General features: G+C 32.4%; 1 protein-coding gene across 1 annotated transcript; it reads left to right on the top strand.

Annotated features, from left to right (window-relative positions):
• Window positions 1–1,599: 1,599 nt before the first annotated feature.
• LOC120341751 (uncharacterized) lies at window positions 1,600–19,373 on the top strand. Its single transcript, XM_078110849.1, has 26 exons — window positions 1,600–1,690; window positions 2,034–2,096; window positions 2,387–2,488; window positions 2,840–2,947; window positions 4,817–4,921; window positions 5,268–5,438; window positions 6,092–6,154; window positions 6,571–6,669; window positions 6,940–7,122; window positions 7,637–7,735; window positions 7,906–8,004; window positions 8,645–8,827; window positions 9,102–9,164; window positions 9,290–9,388; window positions 9,699–9,884; window positions 10,351–10,413; window positions 10,608–10,706; window positions 10,886–11,071; window positions 11,324–11,386; window positions 13,125–13,223; window positions 13,452–13,553; window positions 14,207–14,389; window positions 14,650–14,712; window positions 15,535–15,633; window positions 15,895–15,999; window positions 17,137–19,373. The coding sequence occupies exons 1-26, from the start codon at window positions 1,618–1,620 to the stop codon at window positions 17,253–17,255; spliced, it is 2,877 nt and encodes a 958-aa protein (XP_077966975.1). The 5' UTR covers window positions 1,600–1,617; the 3' UTR covers window positions 17,256–19,373.
• Window positions 19,374–19,933: the final 560 nt, after the last annotated feature.

The following is a 19,933-nucleotide window of genomic DNA, read 5'->3' on the forward strand; positions in this document are numbered from 1 at the left end:
ATGATCTGTGTCCACGTCGAATGGTAGTTTTACGCATAATGAACCTGTAACAAACGTCTGAAAATCTGTGATTCAGACGAAGCTTCAACATGAAAATTATGGATTGCTGGCAACTATTAAATTGTCAATGATTGTCACCAGGCATGAATAAAATTCTCTGATACGCTAAACATTTTGAAGCATGTTTGCAGAAATTCTTTTTTCATAAATACCTACTGGAATAAACTTTCACCTCATTTCCTGAAGTAAGTGCAAAAATCACAGTGGCATCACATTCGTGGCAAAAGAGAACTGCTTCACAATACGTACTTGTAACTGTTGTAATATCTACCCTATTTTTCTATTTTACTCACCCAGAACAACATGCCTGAGTCCTTGTTTATCTATGCGTTGCTTGGTGGTAGCGCATCACTTTGCAAGCAAAATGGAGGCTGCCATTTTTTTTTATTAGATTCGTGATGATATACTAACTGGTCGCTGTTACCATTGAGCACCATCTCATTTATTTTAAGGCAGACTGTCTCAATGTCGATATGGGTGGGACCGCCACATGTTATTGCTCAAAGGTTACAAAACAATTGTGATTAGTTAAAAATTTAGAAAGTCTGTCAGTTACACTGGAACTGTGTGAAGTCGACTATATATATAACATCTTGCTTTATATTGCTGAAAACTACAATCTTAAAATTTTGAAAATTTCAACGCATTTGGTAAGTAGTTAATGAGAAAAGCATTTGTTCGTAACAACAATAATGAGAATGAAAAAAAGAATTCTAACAACAACAACAACAACAGCATAATGACGACAAGAATCATGTGTGCATTTCGCGTCCAATAAAAGCAAACTAAATATTTGCAAGCAAATCAACTCAAAAGTGAAATTTGAATTTAGAAACTGTTTCGGAAATTCGTGTTAAAATAAATTATCTCATTATTTTATTAATACGAAATTCGAATGTAAAATCCATATAAAGTTTGTTTGCGTCAATTGCTTTTTTCACTGATCTAACAGGAGACAAGGATAGCTTTAATTTCGTTTCGTGTTGTTCGATACAACTTTTATTTTTGGCAACTTTATTTTTTGATTTAGTGATAAGAATGCCAACAAGCAAGTTTTTCAAAGTATTTCAAGTTTGATAAATGTACAGTATATTAAGTAAAATCTATCCTACGGGCAAAATTAATCGTGATTATTATTACTCGGTAATCTACTATATTAAACCGGGTCTTTTTATGAAAAATAGATTATATGGGCAATTTTTAATAGGCTCACGTTTTTGTTTACAGCAGTTTACATCGAAATTGTTCGTTAAGTTCTGCATGATGATTCACGGTGTAACATTTTGCAAATTTGAATGTGCAAGTATACGAAATAAAATGAGTTGATCATTGATACAGACACCCCTATATGTCCAAATAATATGATTATTAATCAAGTTCACAGGCAAAATAGAGTAAAAGCATCACATTGGTTGCACTTCGGAAAATGAAAATAGAGGCAGGCAGTACATGCCGCGGCGATAAACAACTTTTCGAGAAAAAATGATGATAAACTTTTTAATTAAATTCTTTGCGGATTGCAGCTCATACTTGCACTGCTTGCGGGCAAAAAACATTATGGCTGCCTTAGTAAAATGTTTGATTGTTGTTACGCTAGTTTTTGCGCTTTTTGATGTGACATCGGGATTTAGTAAGTTATTTGACTTTATTAGATATAGAACATTTTACATACAGTAATATATTAATAGTCATATTTCGAATTTTCCCTGTCGTTGTGACTCAACTAAAATCACGATGCAAAATAAATTTGTCAAAATATTATAGATTCTAGCATCAATATTTTGCATTAAAACAACTGATTAAGACTGATTAATGCTACTATTGTTGCAATTCTGTTTTTTTCACGTTGACCGTGAATAATGCGTTCAGGCAATATCACATTTGGGGGTACACCATTTTGTACTTTCTGGTCAGTTTTTTGTGAATAAATTTGATGAAACATTTTCCTAATATTATTATATTATTCTGTTTAGCTTTCGGATGTTTTTTTGTGCGATGCAAAAATGGAAAAGTTTGTAAATCTGGAAAATGTGTTGGTATGTATACAAAACAGATGCATGATACTTTTTAATTTATTTTCATAAAGATTTTCAGTTGGCTGGTACTTCACAAATGTTTTGTAGATTTCATTTTATTTTGTGCTTGACGCCATTGTGTGTAGAAGAATGATTTTATCATATCCGATTCAAAACCTGACAAGGTTTTGCATACGTGATCTGGGTTGAAGATGAGGTAGAAAATTTAACGTTATTCCCAATAAGCTAACAATACTGTATGAAATATATCAAAATCTCTGTAGGATATGAACTCGTAAGTTTGAATTCAGACAAAGATCCGTGTTCGGCAAAACATTGTGGAACGGGCAAAATTTGCAGAAACGGGGAATGTGTGTGTAATAGAGGACAAGAAAAAAACGGAAAATGCGTTGGTAAGTATCATTCATTAACAGAACAGTTTGACTATGACTGATTTCAAACTTATTGAAAAACCAACTAATCGTTGTTCTATATTTTACGTTTTGATTTCCTTCTCATTGTGCCCATTGATTAACAGAATCGTTTTATGGTTTTCAACAACCTTGAACATAATATTCTTACGCAAAAAGAAATTTCCGGATTATACTTGGTAATGGTTAAAATGCTGTATTTATATTAAATATTATTTCAAGAAAAAGTTAAATCTGATTAACTTTTTTATTTTTTGTTGTTACCCTGTTTAATACAAAAAATTCTATTTTTAATTCTAATTTTTCTAATTCAATTTTCACGTTTCGATACAGAGGATGATGACAAATGCCCAGCAAAGCCGTGCAGTAGAGATAAGATTTGCAAACGTGGAAAGTGTGTATGTGAATCTGGGATTCAATTTGGAAGCAAATGCTACGGCGGTATTGATTTAATATCAATATAATAATAATAGCCAGTGCCACTCTCTTTTCTCTGGTCACATATATATGGACTTAACTAATCAAAGCGTCGACTTGCATTTACTGACAAGTGCAGAATAATGCCTTTGTATGGTTATGTTAAATTTTCTTCATTCAATTGTTGACAGTTTCTTTGCTCAGACACAGTTTTGCTTTACTTCAAAGTGATTACGCGGCATCTTCCCTTAAGCACATTTAAAAAAAAACATATCCGAGACTTATTCTGGGTTTTAAATGAGAGTAAACCTTATGAATGAAACACATTATTATACATCTTGATATGTTGAGCCTTTATATGTTGCGTCAAACAAAATTTAAAGACGACGCAACTATAACAAACAATACTTGTTGATAGTTTAAATATAATTGTGATCATATACCGCCCTCTTATTTAATATCGTAATTAATAAACTTTAAATTTTATATAATCATTTCAAGTGCAATCTAGCATTAGCAATAAAAGCAAAGAAACCAATATATAAGACCTGAAGATACAAAAATTAATCAAGAAATTTTCCTAAAAATATTTATTTTGTACATTAACTGTACGCACCTTGCTATTCTAAACATATACAAACTGACATTATCTTGGTTTATATTTCGATTTTCGGTGGTGCCAGGCTGTACTGTACGGCTGTGGTGTAAAGTACAAATAAATTTATATATTAACAATTACCACGCCTGCATTCACTTCAAAAATTCATATTTGTAATATAAAACAAAAAGATATTTTTGAAAATGCGTTTTCTGTGTCAAGAAATAATTGCAGAGGATGAAATTATTGATTACATACTTTATTGATATATATACCTACATTATCTTATTGATTACAAAAAGAAAAACAAAATGAATTTGACCCTTGAGTTGTTCATATCCCACTACCAATAGTATATATTTAGGCATAAACTTTAGTGCAAACAAGTATAGTTGTGATTACGGAAGGGTTTGTAAAAAGGGAAATTGCAGTTGTAGATCTGATATACTATGTTCAGCTGTGAATACTTGATAATACAGCTAGTTATAAATTTCATTTTTATCAAGATATTAGATAAAATATGTAGTTTCATTGCCAATTAGCTATTTCCTGAGGCGTAAATCACCAACATAATTATGATAAATAATCTTCGGACCAAAGCAAAATATTATTAACAATTGACTATAACCTGGTTTGAACTGTGGTGTTCTAAACATACATTATAACTACTTGTTGTTTTTATAAAAAAAACATTCATAAGCCCACACAGTCAGTTTGTATACAAAATATTCAAAACATCTGACGAATTTGGTAGACTTGAATTTTAAAATTATTTTAAAATGCGACCATATAATTAATCGCAAGCACAGCAAATAAACAATCCAAGTTTTAGGTCCTAATTAATAGATACGAATAAGCAAATTTTTAAAAAAAGTTTAATATATGCATTATCAGTATACACTCTGACAACATGAACGTATACAATCTGTCCTTATCTTTGTATAATTTTCGATTTCGGTCGTAAAAATAAATATTCATTTGTAATGTTCCCCACACCTTACATCCGCTTGAGAAAATTTATGTTTATGATATATATCAACAAGGTTCTGCTCAGCCTTGTTGTTGTTGTAAATATTTTTGCTGCTGAATATTGGCATATTTTAAAATCTTATATGTATTATTTTTTTTTTTTTTTTATATTTTCATCATGCGTTTTTCTCATGTTAAGAAATAATTAATATTACATTCATATGTTTTAAAACAATAAACTCATGGCTTACAAAAATACCAAACTAACAGAGCAACAACAGATAAGACTCAACCCTAGTCATAGAACACTATTAATCTTTTTTTAGGTGTAGACAAATGCAAAGGAGTTGATTGTGATCATGGAAGGGTTTGTAAAAATGGAAAATGCATTTGTAAGTACGGATATCATGAATTTGGCAGCAAGTGTGTAGGTAAGTTGGAAATTGTCATGAAAAAATATTTTTTAAGTGTATGCCCAAGATCCAGTACCATTTAAAAAATATATATATATTCAAATTCAATCTCAAACTACTATAAGATTCATAGTATATATAAGTACTGCAAGGTGCAATATAAATTTTTCCTCCGGTTAATAAATTGGTATCGCAAAAAAAGAAAAAAGTTAAACAAGATAAATCGACGTAAAATATAAGTTATTAATCATATAAATAATATTTTTAACCTCACGGATAAATAATCTTCAGAATATATCTATGTATTGTGTCTTACATGAAAAGTACAAATTTTTATCACAATCTGTTTTTCATATGATCTTAGTATGTAAAGATCCGAAAAAGTTTGACGATTGTGCAACAAAATGTCCACCAACTTGTGGCGATTTTCACCCCTACTGCATCAAATCTTGTGATTCAAGCAAATACTGCGTTTGTCCTCGTGGATACGTTGAACACGGTAATTCCTGTGTCAAGCCGGATCAATGTCCAGGATGTAAGTTTTTCCTTCGCGATATTACTGATCAAAAAATTCAAGTGTTGTTGCCACTTTCTTTCAAATGTGATTCAATATCTTGTTTTTAAGCAACCATTGAATTTTATTCACCTTATTTAAATTTTTTATTATGGTCAATCATACACATCAAGAAATCATACAACCCAATCGCTAACACGGCATAGTGACGATATTTGATATAAACGAAACTTGGACCTCCTGAAGTATGCGCACCAAGATGGCGCACAACCTGAACTCAGGTTGTGTACCAGATTAAGGTTCAGGTTGGTGCGCATACTTCAGGAGTACCCGAAACTTAACCATATCATCAGTTTTAATATAAATGATAAAATATAAGAGATAAGTGAAGAACAGTGAGAGATTAGTCACATAACAATTGTACGAGGGAAAATTATGGAATACCATAGAGCACACAAAAAGCACGATGCGATCTATGTGAAATAAATAAAAAATTGTATTATTTGTTCATAACTATGAAAAAAATTGACAACAGGTAAACAAAAATTGAAACATATAAATATTAAAAATGTCAAAGGTATGCAAAATATGAAATACGTCAGCAATAAACTTGATATACAACTTGAATTTATTAAACTTCCAATTCGACAAACAATACATGCTTTGTAATTTAGATTGTCACGGAAAGATTTGCCCCCCGGGTTATAAATGCTATGGTTCCAAATGTGTCAAATCAGGTACGTACTTGAACGATTGCATACGAGTAAGATACATTTTTAATCAGAAATTGCGTATAGCCTAGATCCTAAAAGTTACAGAAGTTTATTTATGTTGCAGTGAATTGAGCGGGTTGCACCATGTTGGAAATGTTTTAAACCATTAACCTAGAACATTGATACAATTGAATAACTTTATGGTAGAAAAAATCAACTAACAGATAGTGCTAATAAAGTATTTAAGTCATGACGTAAACCATTGGTATTTGGTTTCGAAAGAAATTCAGCTATAAGATGTTATGGATTCATGCTAAAACCTTAAAATAAATGTGAAAAGCTATCATACAGTCGCCACCTTATTACTACATTTTTAATTTAACTTAATCAATTCATTTACTTTAACAATTTTTTGAAATGGTATATTTCCTTATTAACAGATCCATGTTACATGGTAAAATGCGAAAAGGGGAAAGTATGCAAATATGGAAAATGTGTTTGTGCACATGGTTACGAGGACTTTCGGGGAAAGTGTGTTAGTGAGTATGATCGTTAATGTGCAATGTGAATTTTATAACCATACTAGTACTTTTCTGAAAAGTCCCCAGTACATAGCCACAAGTAAGCACCTATACATTATGGTATTCTTATTCTAGAGTCAAATCATTTCACAATAAGGAAGTCTTTTGTCCAACATCTTCTGTTTATTGGCAATGCATTGTTTTAAACGTTCAGATGAAAATTGCAATAATATTGTACGATTAAACACAATAAATAATGTGGAAAATACCCATCGATTTCATATTCAGAATGTCATCTACCGAAGGTATTCAACGACTGCGCAACAAACTGCCCAGCATCTTGCGAAAATTTGCATCCGTCGTGTACAAAAGATTGTTCCCGTGACAGATATTGCGTATGCCCGAAGGGAAAGGTTTTGAAAACAAAAAGTGACAACAGCTATTGCGTATATCCGAAGGAATGTCCACGTTGTTAGTAAAAAAATCTTTTTGTTTAATATTGAGCATGTTTTGTACGAACATTGTAAGAATTTTAATCCTAACATAGACATCAATTATTTTATATTAATTGACAAATTGCATTAGGAAATAGTATTAGATGTCGTCTGGATGGAAGTATAATCGAATGTATTGTGGGTAGTTATTCTCGTTTGCTCATATGTTTTCAACTTTTATACATTAGGTATCTGTAAATGTATAATCCCAAACTTTCATAATTTTCAGACTGCTATGGAATAATTTGTCCACACGGTTACAAATGCTACAATCGAAAATGCGTTCTATTTTGGTTTCTTTATAGCTTTTATTTTTTGTCACTTTCTTCTAGTTTGTTAAGCTGAACAGATATCCTCACCAAGTAATAGGTATTCAGTCAATATTCAGTAATGAGTCACGATTTTGAAACATAGAAATTGTTCCAATTTCCAGAACGTTACACGTTCCAGTCGTAGTCATTAACGGTTTTGAACTTAAACTTTAATAACAGATGCTTGCTACAACATAGAATGTCCAAAGCACAGTTATTGTAAAGATGGAAAATGTATTTGTGATGAAAATTACGTCTGGAAAGGTGATAAGTGTGTTGGTAAGTAATCTGTAAATATAACGAGCAATATCATTTAAAACAAAATATTAGCATTCATGATGTTGTGAGCAATAGCATATTAATTTCCGCGGAATGCTATTCTACTTACAATTATGTTTTATTTGTTATTCAAAAATGACACAAGTTGTGATTGAAAATATTTTTCACAGATCCATGCCAATGGATAAAATGCGGATTTGGGAAAGAATGCAAATGGGGGAAATGTGTTTGCAAAAAAGGTTTCAACGAATTTCATGGAAAATGCGTTCGTAAGTGGCAGATTAAAACTACTACTATTAATATTATGTAAACGTAATAACAGTGTTCAACATTAGTCAGGTATTTTTAATATTTATTTTTAGTAAAATCTGTCAGAATTATTATATGTATTGTAATACGCGTTGTTGGTATAATATAAGGAATATAAAAAATTGACGAATCTCCCGGTTCCTATTTCGTATCTGTGAAAGCACTTATTATACTTTGAAAAGATTACCTGAAAGTGAAACTAACAGCTTACTGTTTATGATATAAATATCATAGCTACAAGCAGCTGAAAACCGTATCCTACATACAATTATAACAACGTGCTATTATCATTATGTTGTTAGTGGTATTATTTCTAGGCAAAATTAGCAACTCAAGCACGATTAAAACTGGTTGTCATTAAAAACATAATAGGACAAGATACAAAACACGTTAACTGCGAACTAACTGATAAACAGCCACTTGGAATTATTTCTCATAAAAACAATTCACGGAGATCGCCGATAAACGTTACATTATTGGTTGAACTTGATCACAAAGAACTTAATTGCTGCTTCCATTGTGCCACTTTTTTAACTTGCCGTCACAAATGGACTAGAATTTATTATAACAAAATTTAGGATCATCCGAAATGTTTTTCAGAGTGTCTTCCACCAAAAGTATTCAAATCATGCGCAACGAGATGCCCGGCATCTTGTGAAAATCTATACCCGTTCTGCACCAAAGACTGTTCTCGTGATAGATATTGCGTTTGTCCCGATGGAACAGTTTTGAAAACTAAAGACGATAGTAGCAGTTGTATCAGCCCGGAAGAATGCCCTCGTTGTGAGTACATTGTATACCATATTATAAATATATTATTTTAGTGATTCGTATATATCATTGAATCATATGTTCATACTTCTTCCAATTAAATGCCTCGTAGTTACAACACTGTTGATTTTTTCTAGGCGGTAATTTTCGTATTGCAATAACGTATAGGGTTGTCTGTAATAATGTGATCGTTTATTACTCAATAAAATTATTTTCTCATTTTTCAGTTCTATAGAATTCCAAATTGTTGCTAATGTTTAACCTTTGAAATATAATGTATTTACAGATTGCTATGGAAAGATATGTCCACATGATCACAAATGCTACGATAAGAAATGTGTTAAATCAGGTACATAAATTATACGAATCCACGACGAGAAAAAAAGGGTGATGTAACAATTTACAACACCACGATGCGCACATCGCAATGCGTGCAACCGTGAATCTTCATCTGTTTTTTTTTACACTTTTTAGATCCATGTAAAAAGGTAGTATGTCCGGATCACAGCAAATGTGAAAACGGAGAATGTGTATGTGATGAAGGATATCAATGGAAAGATCATAAATGCGTGGGTTAGTGTTTGTTTAATTGATGAAAATTAATTTCTGTGATGAAATGCAGTATATACCGTCGTTGTTTGAGTGTCGCCTCAGATTATAAATCCCTACAGTGATGTCAATTCTGGTAAACACCAATGCTGTCATAATTTAAGCAGTGATTTCTGATCAATGAACAAAAATATTTATCATGTACAGAATATCTTTCGGACGTTTGGTATTCGTTCAAAGTAAACTCATAAATTTGGAGATATTTAGTGACGCTAAATGTTCAACATAATTTCTGCTATAATTTTAAGCTCACGTTAATTCATTTTTTTACAAGCCATCTGCTTTCATCCGAAGATTTATGAAGACTGTCCAACAGCGTGTCCACCAACGTGTGATGATTTGAATCCTAGTTTCTGTACGGATAATTGTAGGCCTGGAGTAAATTGCATTTGTAAACATGGTTATGTAGAAAAAAGCAAAACAAACAACCGATGTGTTAGAAAAGAAAGCTGCCCAGGATGTAAGTTCTACGTCATTGATTACAAATGATGAAACAACCATTTGGAAAAAACAAACAAAGCCTAGTTTTTTATGACAGAGCACTATTGAGTTGTATTTGACAGGATAACAAAAATAGTTAAATTGTTTTAATTCTTTTTCACACTTATGAAAAGTAGAGAAATTGACTTCTTTTATAGAAAATAATTAGATATTGCCCACATTGCATATTACATTTTTTTTTTATTTAAAAACGTATTTATGATATAATTTGTGAATCTAATTCTACATAAATTGAAATGTGTTGAAAAAATATGTGGGTATATAATGTGAAATCCAAACTACCGATACGTGTATTAAAACCTTTTTAATAAAAAGTACTCCATTACAGTTACAGTCATTTACAGTTTTTGTGTTTTACTTGAAATAAGAAAATATTTTTGTATATTTGTACAATATATATTAAACTCTAATATGATACAAAACAGATTGCGATGGAAAAATATGTGCTCATGAATACAAATGCTACAAAGATAAATGTGTACCAGAGGGTGAGTTTGCTGTCCAACATAAATTATGCTCTTTTCCATATTTTTTAATTATAGCATAGTAATCTTAATAATCAAATGAGTATTGATCCCCAGAAAAACTGATTTATTTTTACATTTTATGTGTTATGCTGAATACAATTTCATTTATTTGTAAATGTTCGTTATTGTCACTCACTAACAAAATTATTTTCTAGATCCATGTAAAAATGTTGAATGTCCAGATTACAGTGAATGTAAAAATGGAAAATGTGTATGTGATAGAGGATATCAACGGAAACACGATAAATGCGTGGGTTAGTGTTTTTATGATCAGCGAAAACTAAAATTGAATCAAATTGTGTTGATGTTTGACTATCGGATTGAAGAGTGAAAATTATATTAGTTTACTATGATTTATGATTATTGTTAGTTCATCCTTTTCGAATTTGCCGCAATGATTATGAATTAGTTTCGCACTGCAAATTTTTTCTAGCAATTTGCTCTCATCCAAAACAATATGATGAATGTCCAACAGCTTGTCCGCCAAGTTGTGACGGTTCGAATACAAGATTTTGTACCACCGTTTGTAGGCCAGGTGTAAATTGTGTTTGCAAGCCAGGATACGTTGAGAAAAGCAAAAAAGACAGTCGATGTACTAGGAAAGAAAATTGTCCAAGATGTAAGTAATCATTCGCCTTACATATCCACGTATTATATTTAATTTACACTCTTTGATTGGTTTAATTATTCACTAATGTAAAGTATTATTGATGTGTGTAAGCAGTGTTTTGACCTGTACAATACAGAGTGGCTTTTGCTAAAATTTAATATCGTTTTCTATAACGCATTAAAAAATTGACTTTAATTCTGATTAGCATATTGTGTCAATAAAAATTAATGCAATATTTAATTCCTCGAAATCAAATTACAGATTGTGATGGGAAAATTTGTGATTATGGATACAAATGCTACAAAAATAAATGTGTACCAGACGGTGAGTTACAAATAATGAGCAAACGATTGTATACCATAACGGCGTAACAATTCTAATCTAATCAAACAAACTTCCAGTCAACATCGAAAATTTTAAATTATATATTTTTGATGACACAAACTTTGGTTAAAATGCATGGAAATATTTACTCTCGAATATTGTGTCAATGTGGAATGAATTTATATGATGTTATATATATATATGAAGCTATATATTATGTTATATATATGTAATATATATATATGATTTTTACAATACATTGCATCAATCAATTAATCTAATCGTGTTGCCATAATTGCAACCTTTAAATTTCTGGGAGTAAAAAGCAAAGGCATTCGGCTCCATAATTAAATCCAAAATAGTCTTCATGATTTTCTTAATTTTTCATCATATCAACGTTACAAATTAAGACCATCTTGTTTATGTAAAGAAAAAGTTCTCTGAATGACCATTTATCAGATAACCATCAGTTCTTTAATGAACAACAAATAACATTCTAATTCGGTGATGGCAAACCGCTGAGCCGTGTTTTTTCAACGAGCGCTAGGTCACGAATTGCTGTAAAATTCAACTCTCTGTAGGATAAGTGCGCTTTAGGGTATAGCACTTCCCACTACGGCTCTAAGTACAGCATGTAACTGAAGTTGTGACCTGTTGTTTGGACCTCCAAATAAATGTCTTCAATTCATCAACAACTGACAGTACAAGAATACTATAACAATCATACCGATGCCCACAAGCGCAGCACGCTACTGACCATACACTTGTGTCGAAAGAAACATTAATCTGTTCACAACTCAAGAGGTGTGTGCATTGAGAAGAAGCCATAAGACGAAGGCTTAAATACAACTAGTTTTGATGTCGTTGTTACTGTTAGAGTACTGTCTTCGTTGTAGAGATAAATAGGCTGTTTTGACATGGTCTTAATCAACTGCCGCTAGTATGCTACAATATGAATGAAACAACAATAAACAATCGAATTAAATCGATTCGTCAAAGTACAGTTATCTACAAAACCCCGCAGGCCAACAGATGAACAATCCCGACAAGATTCTAAGTATAAACTCACAAGAAGCTATGGGCCGCGGCCCCGTCAGGAAAAATTCAATTATCTTACCAAAATTTTCAATTTTTACAAAATTGTCAATATTCGAACCAAAAAATAAACTCCTGTAGGATGTGTACCAGGTTAGGGTTAGGGCAAAATTTTGTTCAGATTTTTTACATTATAGTTCTATTATGAGTTTGGGGACTGTTTGTGTTAGCCAAGTGAATAGTTTCTTTACACAACTTGATGGGCCGCGGCCCATAGCCTGATGGGCCGAGGCCCAATTTGATGGGCCGTGGCCCCGGCCCATGGGCCGAAGAGGAGTCACCACTTCCACTCCAAAACTGTTCAGCCGTCTACAATCTACATCACGGGAAGAAAAGTTCAAGAAATCTAGGAAGGTCTCAAAGCGTCACCCACGGTAGAAAACGAAAGTGTACAATCATTTGCCAGTGCTTAAATTAAACATAGAAATCCGTGAACCGTGTTAACCTGAAACTGAAACACAGGGTATAAATTAAAGTCGTAAAGTAGTTCCATAAAATGGGTATCTCCCTTATGCGCAGTGAGGGTGTAATGCAGAGGTTTGAAATAGGCAAAAGGAGTAATTAATCGAAAACGATTGGGAGTCACTAATCTGAATACTACTAATACCTGGATACTATCTAAATACTTTTTTCTGTATTTCAGACCCATGTTATGGTATAAAATGTACTCCGAACAGTAAATGCAAATACGGCAAATGTGTTTGTTTTGATGGATATATTAAGAAAGGAGATCTGTGCATTGGTAAATATCATTCATATTATGCATTTTTGATATTTTATGTCATATAACATTGGTCAACGAAAAACACAATTTGTTTATACGCTCTCACATTATGTGCAATCAATAACAAAGTTAACTCACTTATGTGTACTTGACAGGAGATTAAGAATAACTCTACCCTTTGTGATACGTTTCATGCAAAGGTTGGAATGAAAATTAACTTAAGTTTAAATGCAATTTTATCTACAGATGATCCATGTCATGTAATAGATTGTGAACCGGACCGGTATTGCAAGCTCGGAAAATGCGTTTGCAGATCAGGATTTATAGAACACAATGACAAATGCGTTAGTAAGTAACTTTTGTATTGTCGGGGACATTTTACATTTTAGTGATAACATGGTACATAGTTTCAAATTAGAAGAAACATTCGACGTCAATCATTTCTTCCCATTTATAAGTAACAATTATCAGACATAAAAAAAAACATAGTTTTATTGATTATTAGAAATTATAATGTAAGTCTTAGGTTACGTATGATTATTATAGATTAATAAAAATTATAATGTAAGTCTTAGGTTACGTATGTTGGAAGAATGTTACGAAAATGCCGTTTCAAATACATTTTTATTTAGCACTATTTTTAAATCTGATTACTAATTCTAATTTGATTTAAAAACACTTTATTTGAGATGAAAAACGAACTGAACTACGTGTTGCATAAAAATCGATCAAGTTTCGAATAGAAAAAATCGTCTTTATATTGAATGTTATCAGTGAATTGTAGCCTATTAGCACAATATTACAAAACTATTATCTAAAATTATGTGACATGTTTGTAACGAAGCATGATATTTAATTTGTTAAAATCAAAAGTGAAAAAATAAAATGGTCGGTATAATCGTTTGGTTTCATTTTGTACGAATATGAGTAATTAGCGCAGACATGCGCTCGATTAGGCAATACAAAAGGTTGAATCAAAAATTTCAACATTAAAACTTTAGGATGCAACAAACCGAAGGTTTTTGACAGCTGTGCAACAAGGTGTCCTGCATCCTGTGATGATCTGCGTCCTAGATTCTGCACTACCAAATGCGACTACAATAAATACTGTGTTTGTCCTGAAGGATATGTGCAGAAGAGCAGGAAAGATGATTATTGCGTCAAACGAGAGCATTGTCCGAGATGTAAGAATTTATTATTTTCATAATATCTTTGCTCCGTAGTAATCACGGCTTCAATTGTATGTTCTTGCGCTATCTAAGATCATATATAAATATCGAAAAAGTATAGGGTTTCTCTATTGGATTAAATTTAATCCTTATATATTCGGTTCCCACGGGCTTGTTGTCTTATTGACTTCCCGAATTATTCACATTATCATTCCCATTATAAACACGAGGACAGTCAACATCACCAGAAATTCAGCATAACTTTTTTGATTCAGATTGCCACGGAAGAATTTGTGCGCGTGGTTACGAATGTATAGATGACGAGTGTTCAAGAACTGGTAAATCCAAAAAAATTGTACTAGTACTAGCTACTACAAAAAGTACTAGCTAGACGCTAGACTTTAGACTCTAAAACATTATCTGGTATTTATTTATCTAAAATCCGGAGATATATATAGAGATACATGATGATCTTTAGCACAACGTCAATTTTATTGAATATTTTATTGCGGGATTGCGGTATTTGGCTATAGTGGGACTGGGTGTATAATATAAGGGATTAAGTAGCTTTGCATAAAAATCCTTACAATGCCCAACCTTCCGAGTAAATTTTCTACGCCATAGACTGCTTATAATAGAGTTCGTGTCTCTAGATAGATATAAGAGATGATAAAGTAAGCTAACGATCTGTGGAGAGGTAAGGATTAATAGCATTCGTGAAGTTTGAATAACACATGAGGCATAAGGAAAATGGGTTAAATCAATAATTGCTACAAGTTTTTTTCTGCTTTCGCGTAATTCAGAGCTTCGTGAATATGATTTCATAATAAAGTACACAAACAATGTGAGCAATTAGCTTGTTATTTTTGTGCAGCGATCCAAAATAAATCTGCTTCTTTAAATACGGGGAAACAATCATAAAAACTTGGTTATTTCATTTTCCTCACTCTTTTTTCATTTTACATTTATTTAAATTTCTTAATTGTACTTTTTTGATAAAGAAAGCCTTTAACTTTGATCTGACAAATTTTGTAATTCAATAGAACATAAATTACGTATATTGAGGGTGTTCAATGCACAATTGTCTTTCATTGAAATAATGTTAATATGTGAATTTTACAACAACAAAAAACATACTACTTCGTTCTGATTATGTATAGATTCATGCAAAAACAAGGATTGTCCATATCACAGCAAATGCGTAGACGGTAAATGCGTTTGCAAAGATGGATATTACTTGAGGAGAGGCAGATGTGTAGGTAATAATGCAAATATTTTTTATTTTTCTAACATACAATCTAAGCATTGTTTCGAGTCTTCATAATATCACTGTTTTCAAATATTATATCATAATAGATACTGATAAAGTTATACTTTGATATCTATATTCCACGTATATACCGTCCGTTAACTCGGGAGGTGGCCTCACATTTTATCAACGATGATTTATATATATTTTTTTTATATATCCAGAATTGGCGTTCTAAGTGAATATTTAATGTTATTTTATTTCGTCTTAGATCTATGTCGATTTAGAAAATGTCCTGATCACAGCGAATGTAAATATGGAGAATGTGAATGCGAACATGGGTATTACATGAAAAGAGGAAAATGCTACAACGATGGTACATCTATTTTCATAATTAATGTTCAAGTTAGATCATCTCTATTTTGGCTTAGCTGGAGAACCGTTTCTTGCGCAGGCAGTATTCATTTCATCGACAATATTAAAGATGTTACAAAAATTATTGTTGGATAATATTATTTTCACATAAAACAATCAAACATCCAACAAAAACAACGATACAAATTTGAATATACTTCCAAGTAGAAGTGAATGCGATCGCGGATAATAACCTCACGATGGGATCACGTTTGAAACATACACTCTATATCCTAGTGTAACTTTTCTATGCGTCGCAACCGCCGCTCGTTACTTTTGCAAATTATTTTTTTCCAACCTTAGCCGGGATGTTGATTATGTGCTTATAGATATGGCTACAATATGATTAGTTAGTAAGAGTTTATATATTTTAAGTATACGTCTTATCGCGGACGTATGTTGTAAACAAAAGCAATAAGACACTTTTGCGCCGTACTCAACCATGATTCATGCTTGATCCGAGTGTTCGTAATTACGGTAAGCGTGTCATTTTTTTCGCATATTTTCCATTCCACTAAATGGTGAGTTTTATGTGTGTAAGTATTGAAATATACAAAGAATCTGTTATTACTTGGAAGAGAAATAATTTGCTAGCAAGAGTTCTCCGCACGTAAGCAAGCGAGCAATCATTCTCCGCACATAATAAACAAACAAAGATACTGTACGATCGCAACGGCTCGCAAAAACAAGCGCGCACATAATCTTGAATATATTGTGTTTCTTTACACTTCAAAGGTTAGTCTGGGCTTGTTTGGAAGGGACGTAATTCGTATTTCGAGAGTATTTGATGTCTCGTCCATCCCGCTTGTGCCTATCACAGCGCTATAAATTACAAATCTTTTTTTTTTAATTTCTTTTTAAATTTTATTCATATTCATCGCGACAGGGTAGATAAAAGGGCGCACGTATCTCGATCAACGGCTGGTATAAAGCGACACAAACAAGCTTTACAGCAAGATGCTAGTGAAGTTTCTCACACGTTTGAACAAAAAGTTATGACAATTTTAAGATGGGTCATACAAGAGGCTCATAAGCCGACGGGGGGGGGGATTAAGTTGCAATTGAGCAAATCTAATACTATAATCGTTCATGTTTACAGAGAAAAAGTGCGGATGGTTTTCTGAATGTCCAGATAACTACTACTGCAAAAACAATTATTGCTATTGCAAAGATCCACACGGAAAAGGTTGCCAAGACATCATTATCATCGGAGATTAGTAACTACGAAGATCTTAAACATACAGCCCATGAAAAGTTTTCAGCATGCCTATTTTAAGATTAGATCTCACGCACGTGCTTGTTATTTTACGCGCTTGCTATTACAGCGGCCTCTTAAATCGAATTTAGTTTTCTAGGATTAGGGTTTAGTTTTGGTTTAGGTGATTTTTTTGCCAAGCAATTCATTAGCTACGATCTGTTAATTTCCGCTTAAAGATGATGATAGTCCTATTGTTTGAAGAACCATCAGCTGTTAATCTTGTATCAATTTTATATGTGGTCTCTGAACATTTTCTAACTTGAAAAATAATGGATACATTTGGATTTAGAGTGAAGATCTGGATTGGAACGCTATTCGAATATTTCATTCATAAAATTGCATATTGAAGTTTTTCCATTTGAATAAAGATAAGAAATGGACATTTGTTCGAAATCTTGATTCGTTCAATTTTGCCATTTCTACTGCAACCCGCTATTACTTAATTGGTTACTTTTCAAATATACAAAAATGGGAAAATTATTAATCGGTATTTAACCAATAATTTCGTTCATTTTAAATTGTATATCTGATAAAATATCTTGCTGTGCGCTCAGCTTCGCTAATGGTGTAATAAAACAAAGAAATCAAAAAGTGCAATTTCAATTAAATTTGTTGGTGAATCTTATCGGCGATGACAGAAAGTTTATACAAATTTTGAGATGTGGGTCGCAAGTGAGTGATGCTCGTGCTACTACTTGTAACACTTCGCCCTTATTTTTGCAGTATATTATTGTTATTCCAAATCATATTGACCTTCTAAACTCGAGTTGAAGTTTGTCTATAGGAAAACTAAAAAGTGCTATATTGAGATGCGAAAATGGCGGTAAAAAAATGAAAAACTACCAGAATCTTTGAAGCAGTTCACAACTCACGCACGAAATATTTTTTTAACTGTTGTTACTTTTTTGACGGTTGAGTTACTTGAGCGTTTTACATCTCTATTTTATTCATTTTTTTATGATGAAACTGTCATGTCAAGGATAGCTAGAAACGTTACGGTCAGAGTGAAGATCAACTAGCTAGCAACCGCTGTTGCTAAGCAAAAAAACTTCAAAACTTCAACAGCTTGACTCTGATTAAGGTCTTTTTGATTGTTATGTAGAACACTATGTTATTTTTCTTTGGTACGTTGAACTGGCGGTTTAATAATAGAATACCCCGGTCTTGTCACGGAGGCACTGCGTATGTTAAGTCAGGTTCAACCAGTAAAAAACGATCGCCTATAAATTACATAAATAAAAATAAGAAAACAGTTTTACTGGCGAAGTAAAGACGCTGGGAACCAAAGTTATCGAGCTGCGACACCCACGGATTTAACTTCTGATTGAAAGTTTAAAAATCTTGACTTTGAGGTCTTTCTCACTGCTGTTGTTGATGAGTATGGCTTTGACAAACTACCCAACCAGCATCGCACTACAAGGATTAAAATAAAGAGCTATCAAACCACCATATGTTTTTTCCCATTAACTGGATGACTTGGAGGCAAAAGTGTTGCCCCAGACGAAATTAGTTTTTGGAATTTAGTGATCTAGTCGTACTGGTATCAATATTGTTGAATTGATAAAAAATACAAAATAAAGAAAAATTTAGTGCGCAATAAAATTATATTGACATTTCATTGGTAAACACCTGTAAAGATATTTATCGTAATATTATTCAAGGTTCATGGTCTGAAGTGCCATGTCGATTGTGATTGAATGCTGAAAATTAATCAGAACAAATTTTTTCATCAAAATATAACTAAACAATCTTGACTTCCTGTGTGACGAAATAGTACAAGTCTAAGAATACCGTAATGCTAAAATATCGCACAACTGTACGGAAATCATAAGAGATTAACAGTTCAGAACCTATACACGTTATTCAATAAGTCATTTTGTAATATATAATAAAATTATTATTTTATTTTTCAAATTTGTTTGTCTCTCTCATTTTTTCTCTCTGTGGCAAACAACATTGCTAATGTCCTTGTCCAAGCTTTTCTCAAAGCCAAATATCATAAAATTGTCGAAGGGTTTGTCGTTGTTGTATTTAGCATGCTGTCAATGGTGTTTGCTTCCGAAGACAATTGTTCATCTGCGGCCTACAAAGACAAATTATTTCTTGTTTTGAAAGGAAGTGGATTAAAATATGAGATTCTCAATGAGACAAGAGCGTAGTCAACCCAAAAAAAATTTTGTGCAAGGCCAAATTTTTTGAAAAGACAATTACTCGGTTCTTCGCTTTGAGCAAGGCAGTCACTATCATCTAACGACAGTTGTTCCAACCTTTTATGGCTCGTGGCGTCATGCCTGAGTCATTAACACTCATGACCCCTTTCCTAATAATTCCATTGGTATTTATAGTGTTATTTTGATTGGTAGTACAAGTCATAGTTACCCGAAAGTAAAAAAAAAAAAAAGAGAGCTACGCCCAAATATATGGACACGTCTGTTCTCAGTACAGTACGGTTTACCGTACCGTCAGATCACAGTCTACAAATATATTCACACCAAGTAGTACAGTCGGACATAAAATGGCGTCCGATGTCCGCAGAACGTTCGGTGGCGTCATAGCAAACAAAAACAAATCTCACAGAGCTAACAGAAATATTTGAAATAAATAAAAGTAATAAATAGCCTTATAGAGAAAAAATTTA

The sequence above is a fragment of the Styela clava genome, chromosome 3 (assembly GCF_964204865.1).
Source record: "Styela clava chromosome 3, kaStyClav1.hap1.2, whole genome shotgun sequence".
NCBI classification, from domain to species: Eukaryota; Metazoa; Chordata; class Ascidiacea; order Stolidobranchia; family Styelidae; genus Styela; species Styela clava.